The sequence below is a fragment of the Eleutherodactylus coqui genome, chromosome 13 (genome assembly GCF_035609145.1).
Source record: "Eleutherodactylus coqui strain aEleCoq1 chromosome 13, aEleCoq1.hap1, whole genome shotgun sequence".
NCBI lineage: Eukaryota > Metazoa > Chordata > Amphibia > Anura > Eleutherodactylidae > Eleutherodactylus > Eleutherodactylus coqui.
Window position 1 is genome coordinate 125739251 of NC_089849.1, and position 24519 is coordinate 125763769.

A 24519-nucleotide genomic window follows, 5' to 3' on the forward strand; every position below is an offset into this window, starting at 1 on the left:
CGAGCCAACATGTCTAAAGGATACTCCCACGTAGCTTTCTTGCTGTGCATGATTCGTCTGCGCGGTCCGAACTGCTACATGACCGCTACGTGTGAACTTGCCGCCATGACTTTTTGGGTCATTGCTAACCAACAAGAACAGTGACGATGCCTCCTGGAGTCCCGGAGTGGGCTAGGCTACAGTATTCTGCCCATTTGGTTAATATCCCCTTATCCTTCCAAGTTCTCTGCTTTAGGAAGGCAAAATGGCAGAAGCCAAGTGACTCCGCCTCTATATGTAGTCCCATCAGTAAGAAAGGAGGCGGTTTATTGGATGAAGAGGTTTTGCTCCTTCGCACTCCTTCGCACCACCACTTACTGATTTGGGTTGTGTATGACCAGTTCAGTTGGTTCACCACCATGAATAAGCCTAACTCCGTGGGCTAACAGCCAACATGAGGCGCAGTAACTCAGAGACCTGGGCAACGACTAAGAAAGTTAGGTTTAGTGAATATTGTGTGTTTTGTGCCATAATCCATATATGCATCACTCCTCAAACTTCATGTATTTTTTTTCTGCCTTGCGGATTTCAATTCCGCAGGTCACTTACTGAAGGGGCCACCACAGTGGGTGGCCAAACCTAGATGAGACCCTGCATGTAACTGCGGGACAATCCTAAGAGTCGGCCACCATTTACTGCCGCAGATTACCTTAGATCACATGAAAATCTGTGGTGTGAACATCGCCTTAAGCTACAGAGAGCGGGTTACATTGTAATTACCCTGTAAGTACACTCCTTATCGAAAACCAATCCCCCCGTTGGAAGGAGTGTATATGTGTGTCTGTATATATCATCGTCAGTTACATCCCGCCCCTAGAAGTTGTCGGATTGTAACGTTGATATAAGTAAGTGATTACGATATCAGAGCCAAAGGACCATCTACTGTGGAGAACTGACCCCTTGTAGGGAGGCTCTAGTACCCTGTTGTACCACCTCTAGCTTGGATACAAGATGTGATACAGGTGGGCATGGAGGCTCTAGTACTTTGTTGTACTACCTGTAGCTTCTATACAAGATTTGATACTGGTGGGCATGAAGGCTCTAGTACCCTGTTGTACTGCCTCTAGCTTGGATACAAGATGTGATACGGCGGGCATGGAGGCTCTAGTATCCTGTTGTACCACCTCTAGCTTGGATACAAGATGTGATACTGGCAGGCATGGAGGCTCTAGTATCCTGTTGTACTGCCTCTAGCTTGGATACAAGATGTGATACTGGCAGGCATGGAGGCTCTAGTATCCTGTTGTACCACCTCTAGCTTGGATACAAGATGTGATACGGCGGGCATGGAGGCTCTAGTACCCTGTTGTACCACCTCTAGTTTGGATACAAGATGTGATACAGGTGAGCATGGAGGCTCTAGTACCCTGTTGTGATACAGGTGGGCATGCAGAGCCTCGAGTGTCGCAGAGTGCTAAGGCAGCAGAAATGGGTGTCAGAGCAGTGGGACCAAATGTCCTTCAGCCGAGCACCTGAAAATGGTTCTGGCAGATAACGGAACAGTTGGATCTGTTGGGTCTTGTTGGACAATCAGATGCTCTTCTCTTCTGGTGGTCTGTAGGGGGGTCCTGAGCCCGGTCACCTTGTGTGTCCTCACACATCCACTGGCTCCAACACCCCCTAACAGTCTGGTCAGGCACTCCTCTCTACTGGTGGTCTGTAGGGGGCGTCCTGAGCGCGGTCACCTTGTGTGCCCCCATCCACTGGCCCCAACACCTCCTAACAGTCTGGACAGAACGGCTGGTGGGGGACAATTCATGGATACGACCGTCCAGCTTCTCAATAATGCGCCCCCCTCTGGTAACGGGGTGAAATCTCTTCTCTGTGTCGTAGAGGCGTCTAATGTCCAACAAGTTCTACACAAGCGGAAGAAGAGATCACTACACACAAGGAGCCTCTGAGAGCCTCTTATAGGCCAAGGGGGAATCACTTTTAGGGCCTCCAGTGACCGTCCATCTAATCTCCACAACTCTAATCATTACCGATCTGCCCGAGATGGAACTACAGGACGAGGTCTGCAGCAGAACGACCTCTTCTAGGGGCGCAGATATTTTGACAGTAGTACCGTACTTGTGTGAAGTAGTTTAGTGTTCAGCTATTTATTATAACTCTTTCTAGGTGGCTGACAGCTAGTATGCCATTACAGCCTCTCCTATGGTAGTCCAAACCCAATGACAGCGGCAGTGATGTGGCTTGTCACCCAACAGACTTCGAGGGGATGACCCATGAAAAATAGTGTTTGTTTATGATTAAAGTGGTTGTATCACAATTGTAAGTTGAGCCCCTATTCACAAGTTAAGGGACAGCTTGCTGATCACTGGGGGGCTCACCGCTGAGACCCCCACTGATCTCGAGAACGGGACTCCCATGTCCTGCTCTGTCACGGCAGGAGTCTCTTCTCCCCCTGCAGTGATGTCATTATGAATGGAGTGCTGGTTGAGCATAAGTGGTCAGCGCTCCATTCATTTCAGTTGTGCTGACAGAAATAGCCGAAGGAGGGGGGGGCGGTGAATGTCATCCGCAGTCCCATTGAAAGTGAATGGAGCGCTAGTATCGCTGTAACCCCGCAGTCAGGAGGACGGGGGCACAAGAGTTCCAGTCTCTGGATTGTTGCAGTGAGACTCCCTCTGATCAGTGAGCTTACCCCCCTATGCAGTGCCTATCCTTGCACCTGGGGTTCAGCCCCTTTAATGGGGACGAGTCATCAGGTGTTTCCTATCCAATCTAAGTTGGGCATGTACTGGCGACGATGAGACTGCCATGTCGCTGTGTACTGTTGTACGCGCCCGCTACCCTCACAATCCTCTTGAAGTTTTCCGGCTCTGTATAAAAATGAGGTGAAAAGAGTCAGACTCCTCCGCGCGGCGCGCCCTCCGCTCTTGGTGGACTGGCATATACGTTTTCTGTCCTATGATGAAATCCCTCGCAGGCGCTGCGTCAGGAGATGCCCGAGCTTCTGTACCAACGCCCAGCTTGCTCTCACATCTTGCTCTAATTGCGCACGCACTTTCTCGTCCATTAGGCCGGCTTCACACGGACAACACAATTGGGCCATCTTCTCACTATACGACAGCGCTACAGATGGCCTGTGAAGCCCGTGCTCTCCAATGGGTGCATGGACCTACCACAGAGAAGGACACAGACCCTCCTGTCAGTTACTGATGATGATCACACAGTTATAGTAGAGGAGATCACAGCTCATCCTCCTCACTGTATACTCATGGTCTGTAGCTTATTTAGTTGAACATAGAAAGCAATAATTAAACAGTTTCCCAGCAAGCAAAAATGGTACAGCCTCTAGCTAATGCTGTGGCGATGCATCATGGGATAGATGTGCAACTCAAAGTAAAGAATCTCACTCTCAAGATGGTGCATAATGAGCATCAGACAGGGGCTGCAATACATATAGGAGACTTCCTGAGTGTGACAGGCAATTGGGTGAGGGAGCAGAAGTGGGAAATGTGTTTTCACTGGAGTGGTCTTTCAAACGTCTTCTTTTTTTTCTTTTTTTTTTAAATCTCCAGATATTCCAGGACTGATGTTTGAATAGCGCCACCTGCTGGTTCTCTTCTGTGTCCACTTCAGTAATCGTTCCACCTGCTCTGTGCTGCCGCTCTCTCTGCCCTCTGGTTGTACGGAGAGCGGCCGCTTCTGAAGTTGCTGCGTCTTCTCCGATGTCAGAAGAGATGCTGAACAAGTGATAAGAGTGAGATGGTATTACCAGAGAGAAGGAAGTCTGATTAGGTGTGAGCACCCCGAGGTGGACCGGACACAGGGAGCCTCTTCAATAGAAACAGCAGGTGGCGCCATCCTAACCGTCCTGGAATATCTGGGGATGGAAACCTGTTTTTTTAAAGTGTAAGTATAAAAAATGTTTTTTAGTTTGGCTGGATAGAATGTTTTTGTGGGCCAGCTGCTTGTGTTAACACTCTTGGCATCCTGTATACGTCACTGAGACGAGGCAGCAAGGCCTCCTCCTCTCTGCCAGACTACCAGCTTTCGCTGAGGCGCTCCGTGTGCTTCGGCCATCCTGTAGCGTCGTGTAGTTCTTGTAGATGTCTGCCGCTCTCATGCTCTTCTTTCTTTGCCTCGCCTCTCAGCACCAAAGTGTGAGGTGGAGGAGGTAGTGGTCCAGCAGACCGAGCCCCCCATACTAATTCCCGATTCTCACCTGGAAGTGGTGGAGACCCGGACGGTTGTGAGGGAAGGCGTTCTGCGCAGCACGCGCTCGGAGTCCCCTACCTTGGAGCTCATCTGTAAGACGGAGCCTGACCCGGATGATCTAGTCTACGGTAGGAAAATGACAGCACTGCCACAAACACATTTGTCGACTTTCTGTAAGAACTTTATTTTTCTTATTTTTGGGGGTGTCACATGGCTCAGGCTTACCTTTATGGGTGCAGGATAGGTTATACTCTACCCCAAAATACCATCGTAAGAAAGCGCGTACGGTTCTGAGCTGCAGTAGCGGACCCCTGATGGAGGAGAGGGCCACCGGTAAGGACAGAGCATTCCTCTTGTTCTTGGAGCCCCTTCAGCCTCTTTGCAGCAATTCTTTTTGGACTCTTTCATGTCTGCTTTCCAAAAGCTATAACTTTTTTAAATTCTGTTCTTCTGTTGACCTTGCTGTTCTCTTTGTGGCAAGCGGAGGTTTTTATCGGTACCATTCTGGCATACATATAATATATTGTAGAACATTTAAAAAATTGGGGAGACAGTGTGGAAAAAAGCACAAATTCTGGTATTTTTTACGTGTTTCCATGCAGTGTAAATGTCATGGTGACTGTTGTCTGTAGGCCGGGATGAATGTGACAATTACAATATTATATGCACAGTATAATTCATATTATTTATAGTTTTGGAGTTTTTTTCTACTTTTGCACTACCTTTTGGGAAAATAACTTATTTTTGGCATTGAAATAACCATAAAGTTTTTAGTTGTATCATTTTGGGGTAACACTTACTGCATTCTTTACTCCTTTATCCTATGTCCCTCTAGAGGACTTGAACATGTGACCCTCCATACTGCAGCGCTTCTGTATTGCAGTGTATTATCGCTAGTCTTTCATTTTGACAGCCATAGCAACCCATGGCTGTTAAGGGCTGATGGGCTGACAGGGCTCCCTCTATTAACCTTTTAGGTGGCCTGGTCAATGTTGACCATGACGTCTATAAGGTCAAACTGGGATTGGAGTTAGTTCCACTCCTGGGTGTTTGTGCAGGGTGGCAGCTGTAGAATACAGGTACCACCCGCAAGTGATGGTGTGGGCACAGCTCGTGAGCGTCACCTTGCTATAATATTATGGCAGCTCTTGCTGAGTGTGAGCCACAATGCAGTATTAAAGGGTTAAAATGTTGGGGTATTTAGGACTAGCGGAGGGCAGTCGGGGTCATATTGTAACTTGAATGGCCATGGTGCAGTGCCATCAGCCCTGTTAATAACCGCCGGATGTTTCTGGGCTCAGTTGTTTGGAGCACAGTAGGTATTGTAGCTGTCCGTGTTTTCTATAAGCTGCTGTTAAAGGGTTTTTTCCCAATTTCTGCTGCCCATGGCCAAAAATAATAGGGATCCCATACTGGCCTCTCCTGGGTCCCCGCATGTCCAGCGCTCCGTCCTCCGTGCCAGGTCTGCATTCACCCTGTGACGTCCCATAAGCTGTAAACCTAGACCCGGTGCGGAGGGCGAAGCCGCTGGACATGCAGGGACTCTGGAAAGCTACTTACGTTTTTAGAAAAAAACCCAAACCCAAAAAGTCCCTTTTAATGTTTATTCTTCATGGTTTGCATTTCACAGAGATTAACGAGGGACCCTCATCGTTTACGGCTGGAATCAGGTAATATGTCTGCTGACGTAACTGTTCAGAGTCCTCGAACTCTTCTATACTTGGACTTATGCTTGTTCTTTGCCTTTCTGTGTTCTCCAGTGATGAGGAAGAAGAGGAAGAAGACATCTTAATAAGTGAGGAAGAGACTCCGTATAAAGATGACCCCAGTGATGAAACCTACAGACCCCCTCAGTTAGAAAGGTATTGGCCCCTTACAGTAGCAGTCTGCTTGACCTGCTTTAGTGCATCCATCTGTCTCCAGCTTGTTTCATCCCCATAATCCTCCTTGCTTCCCCTTGCTGCTCTCTGCATCTCAGTGAGGATGAGGAAGACGATGAAGAAGAAGAGGAGGAGATAAGTGAGGAGGAGATTGGTTATAAAGATGACCCCAGGGATAAGAGTTACAGGCCACAGCTGAACAGGTACATGTCGCTCGTCTTGTGTGTGTGCTGCTCATGGGGTTTAAGTATCTTAAGGCCCATTTACACTGGACGAATGTCGGGCAAACGATGCCTGACACTTGTCCCTGCGCTCCCGTGCTCCTGCAGGGAGCTAGCACAGCTGTCTCGCACACGGAGCTGCCAGCAGGGGGCGGAGCAGTGCAGTAGATTTCTCTCCTCTCGCTCCCCCGCCACTCTCCATTAAGATACACAGCGGCCGTTCAATGTTGAACATCTGCTGTTTAAACTGAACAATGCTGCATAAACGATCAGTGATGAAACTCATCGTTCAGTTTAAACAGCGGCTGTTCAGTAGTGAACGGCTGCTGTGTATCTCAATGGAGAGTGGCGGGGGAGTGAGAGGTGAGAAATCTCCTGCACTGCCCCGCCCCCTGCTGGCCATTCCATGTGCGAGCTAGCTCCTGTGTGACAGTATGGGAGCGCGGACACAGGAACAAGTGTCGGGCATCGTCCCGTGTAAATGGACCTTTACTTTTGTTTTGTTATAATGGAAACTGCACAATTAAAAAACAGACAGACGGCTAAAGGACCTTGTCCATCCTGCCCTAACGGAGACGTGCAAGCTGTCTATAAAGAGAACTTAAGACACTTGGGTAATAAAGTCCCGTGTGGTATGAGGGGGATACAGCCGCAGTACAGGGAGCCTTCCTACAGCACCATAAACTAAGTGCACCCGCTCTCCCATAGATTTGGGTGGCAGTCTGCAAAGACTTCAGAGGGTAACACCGCAGGAACCAGGGAGCGGTTGAGTATAAATAACACATCCCCGGCTCCCCGTCATCTCCCCCAACAGCACCATAAGGTCTCCCTCACACAGGGCGTTTTTCAACGCTACGTTTACTGCAGATTCTGCCCCGTTTCAGCAGCGCTGGCATACTTTATGCCAGCGTTTTGGCTGCGTTTTCAACTCGGCTGAAAATGCAGCCAAGGATGCTGAAAAGAAAAAAAAAAAGTAATAGTCACCTAGCCGCTGCAGTCCGGGTCGCGGCCGCTGGTCTCTGCCACTGATTCGGGCTTCCTCTGCACTCCCAAGTGTATTGCCGAATGCCAGGTTTGAGAACCCCGCCTCAGGCAATAGAGTGCTGTGATTGGTTGTCAGTGCTTGCTCGATGCCCAATCACAGTCCTTCATTGACTGTCTCAGCCAATCAGAGCTTGCCGGCACTGATTGGCTGAGACAGTCAATGAAGGGCTGTGATTGGTTATCGGCGCGCTCAATGTCCAATCACAGCACTCTATTGCCGGAGGCGGGGTTCTCAAACCTGGCCTTCGGCAATAGACTTGTGAGTGCAGGGGAAGCCCAGATCAGCGGCAGAGACCAGCGGCTGCGACCCGGACTGCAGCAGCTAGGTGAGTATTAACTTTCTTTTTTTTTCTCTACCTAGCTAGGACTGATTTTAGGGGCAGGGCTTCTATTCCAAGCCCTCACCCCGAAAATCGGCGAGCGGTTAACGCTGCTAAAAACGCGGCACCAAGTGTTGCCGCGTTTTCAGCAGTGCTAAAACCGCTGCCCATTCATTTCAATGGGCGACGCAGGGCTGAAAACGCCCAAAAATAGAACATGCATCGCTGTCAGAGCGCAGCGTTGGGAGGCCTGTGTGAGCAGCCCCATGGAAATGAATGGGAGTGTTGTACAGCGTTTAGCGCTGGGCTGAAAAGGCAGCGCTAAACGCTGTATAAAACGCCTAACTTAGTTTATAGTGATGTGTGGACGTAGCGGCGATGCTATACTGAAATATCTCATGGCTAATAACCTTATATCAGCACGGGTTTATTAGGGATTGGGCCTGCGAAGCTAAACTGATCATGTTATATCCCGGATTACTCAGGAGGGTCGGTGATCGGGGATTATTCCGATTGGCAGACTTGGAGGCAGGAAGGAATTTTTACCCCTAAAATGAGGGAAATCGTCTTCTACCTCATTGGGGGTTTTGCCTTTTGCTGGATCAACATTACAGGAAAGTAGGCTGAACTGGACGGACACAAGTCTTCTCAGCCCACAGTAGTATGTTCTATGAGGAGGTAGGTTCAAACTGGTCCTGGATAAGGGGACCCATAAGCCTTGAAGAACTGTGATACGAATGATCACATTCTCCCTGCTTCCCCATACCCATGATGTTCAGCTCGGCCGAGCTTTCTTGCCTCTAGGGAGGTAAGCCACAGTTAGACAGCTCTGGTGTCGGAGAACAAAAGCATTGGACATTGAAATTTAGTGTCCCGATCCTTTTTGTTCTCCAGCATCAGCTAGTGAGATAAAGTAAGTGACCCCCTTAAATATTAGAGAGTCACTCCATTATCGGTGGCTTTGGCTGGCTGAAGACGTGTGGTATAGAGTCTTCAACTATGATGTTGTGTATGTAGACTCTGAAGGCCTTTCATACTGTACTGCATAAGCGTTTGGTACAAAAAATGAATCTGCTGGAAGAAGGAGAAAATATGTGTAACTGGGTTAACAACTGGCTCAGTGGGCGGAAATAAAAGTGCTTATTAACCCCTTCCCGCTCCAAGGTGTAAGTTTACGTGCTGGCATCAGGGTACTTCCGGCAACAGGGCATAAACTTACGTCCTGGGGATAGCGCAAGATCATAAGAGATCTTGCCCTATCCGGAAGTGGAAGCTGGCTGTCACTGATAGCCGACCTCCTGCTGCAACAGCGGGGGTGAATCGGAGATGCGACCCCCGCTGTTAAGCCCTTCCCTGCCGTGATCTATGTAGATCACAGCATGGGAAAGGTTCACAGAGGGAGTGCGCTCCCTCTGTGACGTCATCAGGCTCTCGTGATATAATCGCAGAGAGCCCGACTGGTTGCCATGGTAACAGGACGCCAGATGACGACGTCCTGTATTGCCAGTTCCTGTGATCACTGTAACAAGGAATAAGGCATTGCAGGACTTCTGTCCTGCAATGCCTTATCATAGCAATCATTGGTGCTATGGAAAATCCCCTACAGGGACACACATGGTATAAAAATAATGTACAAAAAAGAAAAATGTAAAAAAAAACCTTTTCAAGTGCTTTTTGTAATATTGGCATAAAAAAAATGTAAAAACAAAATATTTAAATCCCACATATTTGATATCGTCGCGTCCGTAACGACACGCTCAATAAGTTACACATGCTTTTTATCCTGCACGTCAAAAAGCGTAAACAAAATTTTGCCTCCCAAAAACCACAATAAAAGTGATCAAAAAAGCTGTATGCACCCCAAAATGGTACCAATTAAAGCTACAGCTCGTCTCGTAAAAAATAAGCCCTCACAGAGCTCCGTCCATGGAAAAATTAAAAAGTTACAGGACTTTGAAAGCAGTGATTTAGAAGAAGAAAAAACATTTCCAAAAAAAGGGTTTTTATTGCAAAAAAATAAAAGAATTTTGATCTCGTAACCGAACCGACCCGCAGAAAGAGTCTTGTGTCATTTATGCTGCATGAATAACGCTGTAAAAAAAAAAAATTATGGCAGAATTGATGCGTTTTCCTGTTATCATAAAAAAAATAATAAGAGTTTTACAATATAGTCTATGTACCCAAAAATGGCACCGATTAAAAACTACAGTTCACCACGCAAAAAACAGGCCCTCATACGGCCGCAGCGACGGAAAAATAAAAAGGTATGGCTGTTGAAAAATGGAGATGAAAATCTACCAAAAATTGTTGCGCCCTTAAGCCCAAAGGAGGCCGTGTCATTAAGGGGTTAAAGGGGTTGTCTGGTTACTATATGATTTTTTTTAATTGCATGTGTTAAAATGTCAGAGCCAGAAGTCGTTGGCCGTCCTCTGGCGATCTAAAGCTGCACCTCCATGGCCCTCCCGCTGTTGTAGATTGCCTACCACCTGACCGCTGCTGCCCCCGGAGGCGGTTTTCCTGACATACCCGCGGAGGTGCTGTTATACTTTAGCTGGTTGGCCGGTCCCACTGAAGTCCGTTTGTTTGGCCAGAAGTTGCTTTGGTTGTTAATGGACACATTAGTGATCTTTCCTCTCAGACCGGTCTCTGAAGCTTTCAGGATGTAAGGTAGATGTGCTGAGAAGGTAGGTGAATGCGCCTCCTAAAAAGTCTACATTGCTGAGAGGGGGCATAACTGCACATGCTACCAAATTTGGATCTGGTCATTTTAGTTGACCCCTGCTCATTCTTCGAGAAGGGTAACATTTGCCTACATGTGCTATTAGGATTGGCGGGTTGTGAGGATTCAGGTCCTGGTCCTTTAAGGAGCATGCTCCCTCTTGCTGTCTGTTTGCACAGTGTTACTGCAATGATTACACTGCACATGGCTGACATTAAAGGGGGTCTTCCAGGAGTATTGATGATCTATCTTCATGGATAGGTCATCAATATCAGATTTGTGGGGGTCAGCTGTTTGAGGAGGCCATGGGTCTCGACCTCTTCAGGACAGTAATGTCATTGTCATTCATGATGAACCAAAATAAGTAAAAAAGAACAAGTCCAGCGCCCTAAAAGGGTTGTCGGATCAAGAATTAATGTAAGGATGGGGAACTCGCCCAGTGTGCCCTGCGAGTGAGGAGGGCCATGACACCCAGAAACCGCTAAGCCCCGCTTTTTGTTTATTGGTTCCTGTTCTCTGAGCGCTTTGCGTTTTCCCTTGGTTGCTGCAGTTCATTCATGATGGGGGCTGAGAGCGCGTCCCATTGAAGTGAATGTAACTGAGCTGCTATACAAGGCACTGCCATTATGAAATGTCTAGTGCTATGCCTAGCATTCATGGAAGAGGTCATGGCGCTCATCTGGGCACCACAGTCTCTTCAAAGAGCTGATCGGTGGAGTCCTGAGCAGTCGGCCCCCCACCGATGTGAGGTTAGGTCATCAATATTCTAGTCGCATAAAGCCCCGTTGATGATTGTCTTACGGTCTCTTTCTTAGGTCTTCGACTGGTCCCAGACGCCGAGGTCCTCGTACCAGAGAAGACACAGCCCCTGTAGAAGTAAAGATGGAAGTGAAGGAAGAGAATCCAGCCGCCGAGCCAGAAGCCCCTAGGAAGTCAGTGATACCCTTAGATAAGCTTCAATACCTTGAATATCTTGACATCTCTTAGCTGGTTTCTTATGGAATTGCTGGGCAGAGATTCGGGAAGATGTGTGCCCCCCCCCCCCCCCCCCCCCCGCTCACTACTTTACCCCTCTTATCTCTCTTTTGAGAACTCAGTGAATATTTTTATACATATTTGTGAAAGGTATCCACAGCTTATTTTATACTTTCTGCCAACACAGCCGCATGGGGGTTATTATTGGGCGGGCAAGTCATATTTATAATGAATCCTGCACTGAGCAGGGGGTCGGTCCCAATGACCCCAGAGGACCAGATGACCCCGGGGGACCCGATGACTCGGGAGGTCCTGATGACCTGGGAGGTCCCGATGACCCCGGGGGACCCTTCCAACTCCACCATTCTGGGATTCTAATGCCCTGAAAAACAATAAGAATTAGGTGGAGTAAAATGGAAGAACCCTGTAGCTTTGCCCGTGTTCTCTGAGCTTAGTTTTATGGCATTTGCTTTATTCGGCAGGTCAGTACATTTACAGTCATGCCAAATCTTTAGTATTTTTCATGTTTTACTACTTTTATATTTTTTGTTATAAGATTATTACAACCCCAATTCCAACAAAGTTGGGACTCTGTAAAGTGTAAATACATGTAAAGAAACCAATCTAATGATTCGGGAATCTCCTCTAACTCGATTGTATCCACAATAGAACGCATCAGAAAGGAGACATTTTTCCATTTCATTAAAAAAAAAAATGACCTTGCAGTGAAGCCTCTCCTGAAGTTGCCACCGATCGCTGTCTACTTCTACTAACGCCGATTTTCTTTTTAGTAAAGAATTTGCCTCTAGCAGGGCTGGCTGCCTCTAATATTGTCGGTATGCCAGCCCACGTGATCTCCTGCTCAGCAGCTCCTCCTCCTCCTGCTGCTAATGCAACCCATCCTTCTCAATCATCAACCAGCAATACACTAGTACAGTACTGTACAATTACACTCCCAACAGCACAGAGAACACATTGATAACACTGAGGACAGATGATGTAGTAGAGGTTACCTGCAGACCTATGTAACACCGCAGAGAACACAGTGATAACGGTGAGGACAGATGATGTAGCAGATGTTGCCTGCAGTCCTATGTAACAGCACAGAGAACACAGTGATAATGCTGAGGACAGATGATGTAGTAGAGGTTACCTGCAGTCCTATGTAACACCGCAGAAAACACAGTGATAACGGTGAGGACAGATGATGTAGAGGTTACCTGCAGCCCTATGTAACCCCACAGAGAACACAGTGATAACGGTGAGGACAGATGATGTAGCAGGTGTTGCCTGCAGTCCTATGTAACAGCACAGAGAACACAGTGATAATGCTGAGGACAGATGATGTAGTAGATGTCACCTGCAGGCCTATGTAATACTACAGAGAACACAGTGATAACGCTGAGGACAGATGATGTAGTAGATGTCACCTGCAGGCCTATGTAACAGCACAGAGAACCCACAGTACTGTACCTGTATTTGGTGTTGTGTTTACTGTATTGAACTTAACCCTTTCCTTTTAGCTCCATCATAAGACCTATGAACGTACAGTCCAGTACTGCCCACGTGTTCTCTTGCTCAGTGTGGCGACTGCTAATTACATGTACAGTGGTTCTGCGTGTTGTATATTCGGTGTCGTGTTTGTTTTGCATTTTTCGGTTTCAATACGTGAACGCTTTCCTTTTAGCTCCATCATGGGACCAAAGAAAGTTTCCAGAGACAGCAGCACTTCAAAGAAGAATGCCAGGAACACGATCGAGTTGAAGAAGGAAATCATTGCAAAATACGAGAGTGGCATTAAGATTGCTGAAATTGGCCGCATGTACGGGAAGTCGCCATCCACCATAAGTTCCATTGTGGCGAAAAAGGAAGCGATAAAGGAGGCTAATGTAGCGAAAGGCGTGGATATGCTAACGAAACGGAGATCGCAAACCATGGAAGAAGTTGAAAAGTTATTATTAATTTGGATCAATTCCAAACAGTTAAACGGCGATTCTGTTTCGCAGGCCATCATATGTGAAAAGGCCAGACTGCTGTATGCCGATCTCCTTCAGAAACTGCCTGAGGCGACTGCTAGTGTACTTAGTGATTTTAAGGCCAGCAGAGGCTGGCTTGATAAATTCAAGAGGCGTACCGGCATACGCAGTGGTACTAGGCGCGGCGAAGCTGCCACTTCAGACAGGTCGGGGGCCGAAACATTTGTGTCCGAATTTAAAGACTATGTAGAGGCTGAAGGACTCGTCCCCCAACAAGTCTTCAACTGTGATGAAACTGGCCTCTTCTGGAAGAAGATGCCAAAGAGGACATTCATTACACAGGAGGAAAAGGCTCTGCCAGGACATAAGCCTATAAAGGATAGGCTAACTCTTCTGCTGTGCGGTAACGCTAGTGGTGATTGTAAGGTGAAGCCCTTACTGGTCTACCACTCCGAAGCTCCTCGAGCGTTTAGCAGAAACAAAGTGATTACAAGTAAATTGTGTGTGATGTGGAGGGCCAACAGGAAAGCATGGGTCACAAGGCCAATCTTCATTGAATGGATGAATGAAGTGTTTGGCCCGAGTGTGAAGAAATACCTTCAGGATAATCAGCTGCCCCTTAAGTGTCTCCTGGTAATGGACAATGCTCCTGCACATCCTCCAGGCTTGGAAGACGCATTGTTGGAGGAGTTCAGTTTCATCTCAGTGAAGTTCTTGCCCGCTAATGCCACACCACTCATTCAGCCCATGGACCAGAGGGTCATTTCAAATTTCAAGAAATTGTACACAAAAGCAGTGTTTGAAAGGTGCTTTGAGGTGACATCAGATACAAAATTGTCCTTAAGAGAGTTCTGGAAAAACCATTTCAACATTCTCAACTGCATTGGCCTCATAGATAAGGCTTGGCAGGGAGTGACATGCAGGACCATGATCTCTGCCTGGAAGAAGTTATGGCCAGGATGTGTACCTGAGAGAGACTTGGAAGGGTCTGAGCCTTCCCCTGATGACCCTATACATATGGTGCAGTCAATTGTTGATTTGGGGAAGTCCATGGGTTTGGAGGTGAGTGTTGAGGATGTGGAAGAGTTGGTGGATGACCCCAGTGAAGAACTCACTACGGAAGAGCTGCAAGACCTTCACCTAGAAATGCAACAGACGGCAGATGGGGAGGAAGAGACTGGGGAGGATGTGCCTTCTTCAGAGATTAAGGACATCTTATCCATGTGGAGTAAGGTGCAGGGGTTTGTGGAGAAAAATCACCCAGACAAAGCTGTTGCAGGCCGTGTCTGCAACTTGTTTAATGATAATGCCTTACCCTATTTTAGGCAAATCTTAAAGAGGCGGCAGAAACGGACCTCTATGGACAGCATTCTTGGCCAACATAGGTCCACTGACTCTGAATCTGGTCCTAGTGCGAAAAGACCAAATTTCCCTTCCAAAGAATAAAATCCTAAATGTCCCTTTATTCTTTACACTAGTCTTTTATATTCATTTATTATTGTTTTTGGTATTAAAGATCATATTTATTCTCCATTAAATGTGGTTTGGTGTTTTTTGGAATGTCTAGAACAAATTAATTGGATTCACATTGATTCCTATGGAAATGACCTCGAGTAGCAGTGGTTTCAGGTAAAGCCGTTTCCTGTCGGACAGATTACCAACGTTAGTAGAGCTTTCACTGTATTTAGACATTGACTTTGCAACGCATCTCACTAAAGTTGTGGCAGGGTCATGTTCACCATTGTGCTGGGGTTTCGGAGAGGAATTTTGTCTTGTCTGATGCTGTTCATCAGTCTTGGGTCGTCTTTACCAGACTTTTAATTTCACTATTAGAAAACATTTGTTGCATTGTGAGAGGTCCGGACTACAGGTGGCCGGTTCACCCCGGACTCTTCTTCTGTGAAGGCATATTGTTGTGATGGATGTAGCATATGATGGAAGGTCTGGACTGCAGGCGGCCGGTTCACCCCGGACTCTTCTTCTGTGAAGGCATACTGTTGTGATGGATGTAGTATATGATGGAAGGTCTGGACTACAGGCGGCCGGTTCACCCCGGACTCTTCTGTGAAGCCATGCTGTTGTGATGGATGTAGTATATGATGGAAGGTCTGGACTGCAGGCGGCCGGTTCACCCCGGACTCTTCTGTGAAGCCATGCTGTTGTGATGGATGTAGTATATGATAGAAGGTCTGGACTGCAGGTGGTTGGTTCACCCCGGACTCTTCTTCTGTGAAGCCATGCAGTTGTGATGGCTTCGGTATGCAGTTTGGAATTGTCTTGCTGAAATATACAAGGCCTTCCCCAACAGATGTTGTCTGGATGGAGCAGATGTTCTTTTACAAACCCTATATACTGCTCGGCATTGATAGTGCCTGTCAGTATGTGTGCACTGCCCGTGCCATAGGCAGTAATGCCACCCATACCATCAGAGATGTAGTAACTGTGCGCTGATAACCAGATGGATGGTCCCCCTCCTCCCGAGTCCGCAGGGCTCTCTGCTATCCTGTCAGGAATATGGAAGTGCCCATCAGCCTAGAAGATGCCCGCTGGTGATTGTAGTGGAGGTCCACATTGCTGCCGACACGAAGAGACCACCAACTGCTATTAGGAAGAAAATGAATGAAGGAGAAAGCATCTAACAGATTTAGGCCCCATTCAAATATCCGTATTCTGCTCAGTGTTTGCTTCTGTGTTTGTGAGCCAAAACCAGAGAGGATGTATCATGGAAAGATTTGCATTTCTTCTGTATCTGGGACTCTCTCCTAGCTTTGGTTTACAAACACTGACCAGAATACTGCCATGTGAATGGGGCCTTAGACGAAGGCTACACAGCATCTATGGCCATAAAACAGGTCATGAGCCCCGGAGTCACAGTTCATTTACATGTCCTGTACCGGTTTCTGGATCCGTAGATGATGTATGTTGTTTAGGTACTGGTTATGGCGTTTGGTTATACGTGTATATTGTAAGATTGCCATAGGAATACTCCGGGTTACATAAACCTAATGCAATTGGCCAAGCCAAAAAAATACCCGTGAGTAATGTCCCCTAAATGCTTTTATTATTCAAAAATAGACAAGGACAACATAAAAAGTATTATAAAGTAAAGGGGCAAACGGTGGCAGTAATCTAGTGTGACCAACCGTCATCAATCACGATCATTTGGATAACTGTGCGTATACACACTCCTACATGGGCCTGAATGGCCAGCTTCCAAAAGCTTATGTAGAAATTAGTAACCTATAGCCACCTGACATGTCCTGCCTTACCGCGTCCGCAGGAGGAGCAACAACCAGGGCTATAGTGTGTTATAAGTGTAGATCCAGGAGACTGTAGGGTTCCATATGAGTTGTGTGTGTCGGTGGGGTTGCAGGTTACTCCTGGTGTATGTGGAAGACTGGTGTATTTGTATGCATACATGATATATAGGGAACAGAATAAAGGGCTAACATACGGAAATAACATAGATGCCCCTCTTGACGCTGTGACGTGCCTTCGTTCTGCAATGCAGTTTGGGCAACAGAGCTTATACCTTGTTTCAGTGTTTCACTTATATAAGCTATGTGGCCAAAACCAAGGGCAATTCTCAGTTACAGTTCTGACTTGCGTGGCACAAACTGCTACGTGTATCGGCTTTATCTATCCGTATGATTACTAGAGGATACATGCAATGCCGTGATAATAAATAGCTTCACATGACCATTAATGTTAAATATAACCAATGGTGTTTTACAAGACTACATACCTTCTGAGCTCATTTGTGAGCGATCTGTGTGCTTACTAATGCACAACAGTCAGTTCAAATACATAAAAGGCAGCCTGAGCTTCTCAAAGGACATGATTGATTTCGGACTACCAGAGTCACGTCTGAATGGAGCACAGATAAAAATCAGTTAACATAACTTTGTAAATAAGATGGTGAGAATATAGGTTGACTGACAACATAACTGATCCCTCAAGTTTGGTTAATTATTCAGTTTTTCATTGGTGGGTTCACTTGAATATATAGGCAGCAGGGTCTACGTAGTCCCTACCGTATAATAATGACTAATGTATAATGCTAGGAAATGCTTGAGCCAAGGGGATTGGTTGAGAATTGCTTAATGAACATTAAACCTAGAACTTTTCATTCCTAATAGAGCACCCATTGGATACTCACCTAAGTCACATATGGTGCGTAGTGGAATAAAATGTTGATTTCTGGATTACCTCTACAGTATGGACAAAGGAAAGTTCCAGGAAACTGCAGGCCTGTGAGCCTGACTTCTATACCAGAAGTGAACAAATTATAACAGCATGTGCGCAAGTACTTGGATGAAGATGGAGTAATTAACCAGAGCCAGCATGGGTTTGTAACAAACAAGTCCTGCCAGACGAATCTAATTTCCTTCTATGACAGAATCACTGACTGGGTCGATCAGGTAAATGCGGTGGATATAGTATATGTTGACCTTAGTAAAGTATCTGACAAAGTATCTCATACCAGACTTTTTGAAAAAAATGACCAAATCTGTGATTGACAAGACAACTGTTAGGGGGATTCATAACTGGCTTAGTGATCGTACTCAAACAGTGGTCAGAAATGGCTGCACGTCCAAGTGGAAGAATGTATCAAGTGGGACCACAAGGCTCTGTCCTAGGCCCAGTGGTGGCCAACATTGTTATAAATGATCAGGAGGGAATTGATGGGAAACTGATCAAATGTGCCGACGACACAAAGCTAGGAAGGAGAACTAACACTAGGGAAGAGAGAGAGAGGGTTCAAAAAGATCTAGAAAAGCTTGTACAGTGGGCAGCGACTAACAGAATGGTATTTAACAAGGAGAAATGCAAAGTCCTACATCTGGGAAAGAAAAAAGCACATACAGAATGGGAGGAATTGGGCTAAGCAGCAGCACATGTGAGAAAGACTTGGGTATACTAATAGATCACAGACTGAACATGAGTCAGCAGTGTGATGAGGTGATTTAAATCAGATTTTTATTAACCAATTAAAACATTTTGGTGATGTTTTCTATGTTTATCTGATTATTCATATTCTACTGGAGCACAGGCAGTAGGCTGATTCTCTCTGTTATCTGCCACTCCCTTGTCAGCTTTGGGGTGATTGCACATGGCGAGATTACCCGCAGAGTTTCTGCCCGTGCCCGCTGCCATAGGATTGCATTGGTTTATGCAATCCTATGCAGACAGCCGCGATTTGACCGTGTGAAAACCCGTGTGGTAAACAAATCGCGGCATGTCCTATATCTGTACGAGCCTCACAGAGGACCCGCACAGAAACTTCACTGCTGACGCGTCAACTCTGCTCTGCGCATGTGCGGCTGTGTGCCAGCCGGCACATCATAGAGCAGGAAGAGAAGACGCCGGAGAAGGTGAGCCGCGGGTCACTGCAGGGGTACGGGTAACATCCCGCTGCGAGAATTCTCACAGCGGGGCCCGACCCGGCCGTCTGCATTCACCCTCAGGCCGGGTTCAGACAAATTTTTCAGGCTGAGAAATCCAACGCTGACCTGCAGGAGTACCTGCGTCGGACCCTCGGGGCTTGTGAGGTTTTCTGCAATAGAGGTTTCCAATCCGTGCCGTGCGATCCGTATACGATGCAGGTTACAGCTCAGTAGCACGGGGGGCAGAATACATGAAGTTTTCGTTACATGATCTCGCCTTACTGTTACAGTTGGGATAGACTCGGACAATGTTTAGGAAATGTTAATAAATATTCTGTTTTTCTTCCGTATGCTTACACTGAAATATATGCTAACCACCTTTGTAAGACAAGTCCCCTGCTCTACACTTGATGACCGCCCAGACGGCTTTTGATGGTGGCTGTTAAGGAGCTTTAATCTGTAGCGCCGTCAAAAGATGATGCTCCATTAGAAGCCCGGCGCAGGTCTCCCATGCCAGGGAGTGTGGGTACTTGGCTGTCGGATGACAGCCTGACACTTGCTCTTATATGGGGAGCTGGAGAGAACTTCAGTTTCCGCTATTTAACCCTTTACGCGGCACTATCAATGCAGCCGCGGCATATTAAAGGCTGCCACAGGGAGGGGGCTCAATCTGTCACCTATCGGACCCCCGCAATATAATCGCTGGGTCCCAGTGGGTGGTCATGGCACCCAGAGGCTTGACTTTAGCCTCCAGGTCTGCCAGCTACGGTGGCCCATGCTGCTGGTCCTCTGGCTGAGCTTCATAGCCATTCTAAAACACTGCTATAGTAAAGTTGTTATATTAGATGAATGATAAAATATGATTAGTGGGACAAAAATGATGGCTCTTGGAATGAGGCGACATGAAATCAAATCTGTTTTTTTTTTTGTTTGTTTTTGGGGTTTTTTGTAAGTGTTTTTTGTGTACAAAAATAGCAAAACATAAAAAAAAAACTTTTATAAACTTGGTGTTGCTGGAATCACGCCGACCCGGAGTGTAGGGCTACAAATCCCCCCAATTCACCTAAAAAATAATTAATAAAAGTCATACGGTACATTAGATGATGTCCTTTAACATACAACTTGTCCTCCAGAAAGCCAACCCTCATACGGCTGTGTTGATGGGAAAAATTAGTGTCATAGCCCCTACAGTGCGACAAATTGGTTGGGCCTTAAGGCACACACAGGCGGTGTCACTAAAGGGTTAACCTAAAATAATGTTCCATATTATGTAAGTGCAAGTTAGTGGAAAAGAGAGACTTCTGTGTCCCATTGGTTGCCCTCCAGTTGTGCTCTCGTACTTCGCCCATTTCCTGGTCAGACTGTTCCATCTCATTTCTTTTCCTTCTCTTCTAAAGGAGAGGCCGTCGGCGTAAAGATGATAAAAGTCCAAGACTACCGAAGAGACGGTGAGTAGCTCCTTGCATTTAAAAGGTCTCTTAACTACTTGTAAAGTAACACAAGAGGACAGAATGCGGGTACAAATGGATCTGGATAAGTTGGGGCAGAAAATTGGCAAATGAGATGTAACACTGATAAATGTGAGGCTCTGCACACGGGCAGGATAATGCATGTCACCATTACACACTAAATGGGAAGCCACTGGGGACACCGACATGGAGAAGGACTTGGGGGTTTTATAACTGTAAGCTATAACTATGTATAGATATATCAGGGGTCAGTACAGAGATCTCTCCCATCATCTATTATACCCAGGACTGTAACAAGGGGGCGGTCTAATAACTATGTATAGATATATCAAGGGGTCGGTACAGAGATCTCTCCCATCATCTATTTATACCCAGTACTGTAACAAGGGGGCGCTCTAATAACTATGTATAATATATCAGGAGTCAGTACAGAGATCTCTTCCATCATCTATTATACGCAGGACTGTAACAAGGGGGCGCTCTAATAACTATGTATAGATATATCAGGGGTCAGTACAAAGATCTCTCCCATCATCTATTATACCCAGTACTGTAACAAGGGGGCGCTCTAATAACTATGTATAATATATCAGGGGTCAGTACAGAGATCTCTCACTTCATCTATTATACCCAGGACTGTAACAAGGGGGCGCGCTAATAACTATGTATAGATTTATCAGGGGTCAGTACAGAGATCTCTCTCATCATCTGTTATACCTAGGACTGTAACAAGGGGGCGCTCTAATAACTAGGTATAGATATATCAGGTGACCCTTGTGGGGTCTGAACTTGCACTATTTTATGCTGCGGATACTCTTTTCTTTTGGCCTTCCTTCAGCCTCACGTACTATGTTACTGTTTGTTACTTTTAGGTGGCGCCCAAAACTTTTTTTTTTTTTTTCCCAGCATAGGGATTGATGGCAGAAACAGGCCCCGCGTTCCCTCTAGTCAGCCGTCACATTATTGCGTTTTCATTTCTGTCTCCGGGTAGATCTACGCTTCTCTTATGAGCTTTCATTCATTCATTGTCGTCTCCCCACGTCTGCCGGTAGTTTGTTCCAAGCATGTACTGCTATCTCTGAACACTCCTGGAATGTAGCACTTGTGTTCGTCTGCTTCCCTGCACTCTCCATAGAGCCTACCTGATCCTCCTCTTGTCAACCACTAATTATAGCGCGGGCACGGGGTCTAACTTTAGAACGTCGACCATCTTTTTGTGGTATGCGGGGAGCTAGGGAGGACCCTCTGTGTACAGCTAATGAGAGCTGGATGCAGGGCTGCAGGTTGCCATCTTAAACTGCTGTCAGAAAGGGGTATTTTTGTAAAACTCAATATTCATAAAAAACAAATATTTGTAAGAATTTTTTTCCTTTTTAAATTTTGGTGCAAATGAAAGCGAAATGCGAAATGTCTTCCTTTTGGAAGTGATTACAAAGCCTCTAAATCTGCAATTACACTCCTGTACAGTCCCATTATTATAGGAATAATATAATAATAATATTTGTATAGCGCCAACATATCCCGCAGCTTACATAGACGGGGAATACAGAAAGACAAAACTACAAACATTACAGAACCACAGTTACATAGTAATCAGGCGATGCGAACAATAGGGGTGAGGGTCCTGCTCCAACGAGCTTACATACTACAAGTAATGGGGGGATACAGAAGGTAAAGGGGCTGGAGATGTGCACTGTATGGCGAGGTGGAGATGTGCACGGTATGGCGGGGTGGAGAGGTGTACGGTATGGCGGGGTGGAGAGTGAGGGATGCTATACACACAGACAATGGTCAGACATAAGCCATGTGATGGCAGAATCATTATGACTGCAGGGGGCCGTTGATGGTGGCTGGTAGGGATTGCAGTCAGTAGGTCAGGGAGCATGTTATCAGGTGGAGTACAGAGGGGTTTGTTTTGGGAATGCGGTAGGCCTCCCTGAAGAGGTGTGTTTTTAGAGCACGCCTGAAGTTCTGCGAGTCCTGGATTGCCCGGCTAGCCTTTGGTAGTGCGTTCCAGAGGACCGGTGCTGCTCTGGGGAAGTCTTGGAGGCGGGAATGGGAGTTCAAATTAAAGGGGCGCTCAGTTTGCAGAGTTTTGTTAGCAGAGCGGAGAGCCAGGCTGGGTGATGGATTAAGATGAGGGGGGCGCTGCGCTGTGGATGAGGGATACAATATAAGGGGGCGCTGCGCTGTGGAGGGCTTTGTGGATGCAGGTAGCGAGTTTAAATTGAATTCTGTATTTAACGGGCAGCCAGTGCAGTGACCGGCACAGGGCAGAGGCGTCCGAGTGGTGGCTGGACAGGAAGATGAGTCTGGCTGCCGCATTCAGGATGGACTGGAGAGGGTAGAGTCTGGTGCAGGGGAGGCCGATCAGCAACGAGATGCAGTAATTGAGCCGAGAAATGATGAGGGCAACAGTGAGCGTTTTTAGCGTGTCCACAGTGAGAAAAGAGCGGATTCTTGCGATGTTCTTGAGGTGCAGCTGACATGTTCGGGCCAGAGATTGGATGTAGGGGGTAAATGAGAGATCGGAGTCAAATATAACCCTAAGACAGCGGGCATGCTGGGAGTTATGGTGACACCACACTTGATGGAGATGTCAGGATGAGGTCGGTTAGTGGAGGGTGGAAACACCAGTAAGTCAGTTTTAGAGAGGTTTAGTTTTAGGTAGAGAGAGGACATGGTGTTAGAGACAGCGGACAGACAGTTGGTGATGTTTTGGAGTAAAGGTGCAGAGATGTCACGGGAAGAGGTGTATAGCTGGGTGTCATCAGCATACAGAGGGTATTGGAGGCCAAATCTCCTGATGGTCTGTCCAATAGGGGCTGTGGAGGGGGCAGAGGGCTGAGCCCTGGGAGACCCCAAGAGCGAGGGGAAGAGGAGGGGGCCGAGGACCAAGCCCTGGGGGACCCCAACAGCAAGGGGAAGAGGAGGGGAGGTAGAGCCAGCAAAGGAGACGCTGAAGGAGCGGTCAGATAGGTAGGAGGAGAACCAGGGGAGAGCAGTGTCCTTTAGGCCGACGGAGTGAAGCATACTGAGGAGGAGTTTATGGTCAAGGACTGGAAGGACTATATTGATGGCTTTGTTGCCCTCTTGCTAGCCCTAGATAATCTTGACCTAGACGGACTTGGGCAATAACAAGGGAAAAAATCAAGGAGAAGCGGTATAGAATTAAGAGCCCGTTACATAGAACGATTATATCATTCAACAAATAGTTGGATCGTACAAAACCCATCAGCAGCCGTCCAGTGTAAACACGGCCAACGATTGAGTGATAATTCGTTCATCTGTTTTTAGTCGTTTGCAAGTTGTGTGTATAAAAAAACAAAACAAAAAAACAAACCCCACCATGGTATAAATACTGTGTGAATGCTGTGGGTCAGAGCATGCTTATTTTTCAGTCACTTGGTTTTCTGTGGGACAACTTGTAGTTTTTATTGAGGTGTATATACAACTTTTTAACTTTTTTAATTCATATGATCAGAAAGCTGCTTTTTTGGCATTTCCCTTTTTAATTTCACAGAATTTGTCATGCTGGATAAATGTAGTAATTTGTAGTTCGGGTTTATAATGAATTCGGTGATGCCAACTATGTGTTGTTTTTTTGTTTGTTTTTTCGATCTTTAAAGCCTTGTGCAAGGAGACAATTGTTTAAAGCAGCTCAGATGCCTCTGTAGGGTTAAATGTGAAGCGGAGTGATTAGATGAGCGAGTCCTCATGACTTAACTTCAAAAACCCATATGTAACAATCAGAGCGCAAATATGCTCTCTGATTGATAGAGGGGTGAAAACATAAAGTAAATGTATGCACCCCTTCCCTGGGGCAGAGATATATGGGAGAATCTGCTCGTCTCCCTCCCGCTGTCCTCTACACACACTGACTGAAATGACCGTTGCAGATTCAGTATTCCTGACTTCCAGCGGCTGTAGCTCCGATTCTGTAAGGGCCACCAACATGATTTGGCCAGAATCTCTGCTTTAAAATGTCACCAAAAGCCCTTCAGTAGCCCTGAGAGAACGAACTGAGCTCGTCCTAAACTGCAGGGCGGTTAATAGGATACTAGCAGCTGTGAGACTTTTTCTGGATCAACAATTAAAATCTGTTTACTTGAAATTCAAAATGGCACAAGTTTTATAAACAAAATGATGTGAATGAAGGTGCGGGATGGAATCCTCGTGTGAGGATTTAGAAGATGTGAGAGTACTTGTGCAGATATTGAACATGTACATCCTCAGGGTGGATTCAGACGACCGTATATCGGCTGGGTTTTCACGTTGGCCGATATACGGCATCTCTCTGCAGGGGGAGGAGGCTGGAAGAACCG

At 46.6% G+C, this 24519-nt stretch overlaps 1 protein-coding gene across 2 annotated transcripts in view; it reads left to right on the forward strand.

Moving 5' to 3' along the window:
• ZFP91 (ZFP91 zinc finger protein, atypical E3 ubiquitin ligase) overlaps nt 1–24519 on the forward strand; it is a 37331-nt gene that overhangs the window by 6704 nt on the left and 6108 nt on the right. Inside the window, exons 3-8 of one of the 2 annotated variants that reach the window (XM_066588054.1) lie at nt 4140–4331; nt 5834–5873; nt 5964–6065; nt 6182–6286; nt 11203–11319; nt 13050–20173. In XM_066588054.1, the coding sequence (XP_066444151.1) occupies nt 4140–4331; nt 5834–5873; nt 5964–6065; nt 6182–6286; nt 11203–11319; nt 13050–14784 (2291 nt within the window). In that variant the 3' untranslated portion in view covers nt 14785–20173. Of the gene's footprint in view, nt 1–4139; nt 4332–5833; nt 5874–5963; nt 6066–6181; nt 6287–11202; nt 11320–13049; nt 20174–24519 lie in introns of those variants that run through there. The other variant, XM_066588055.1, reaches the window with a different exon arrangement.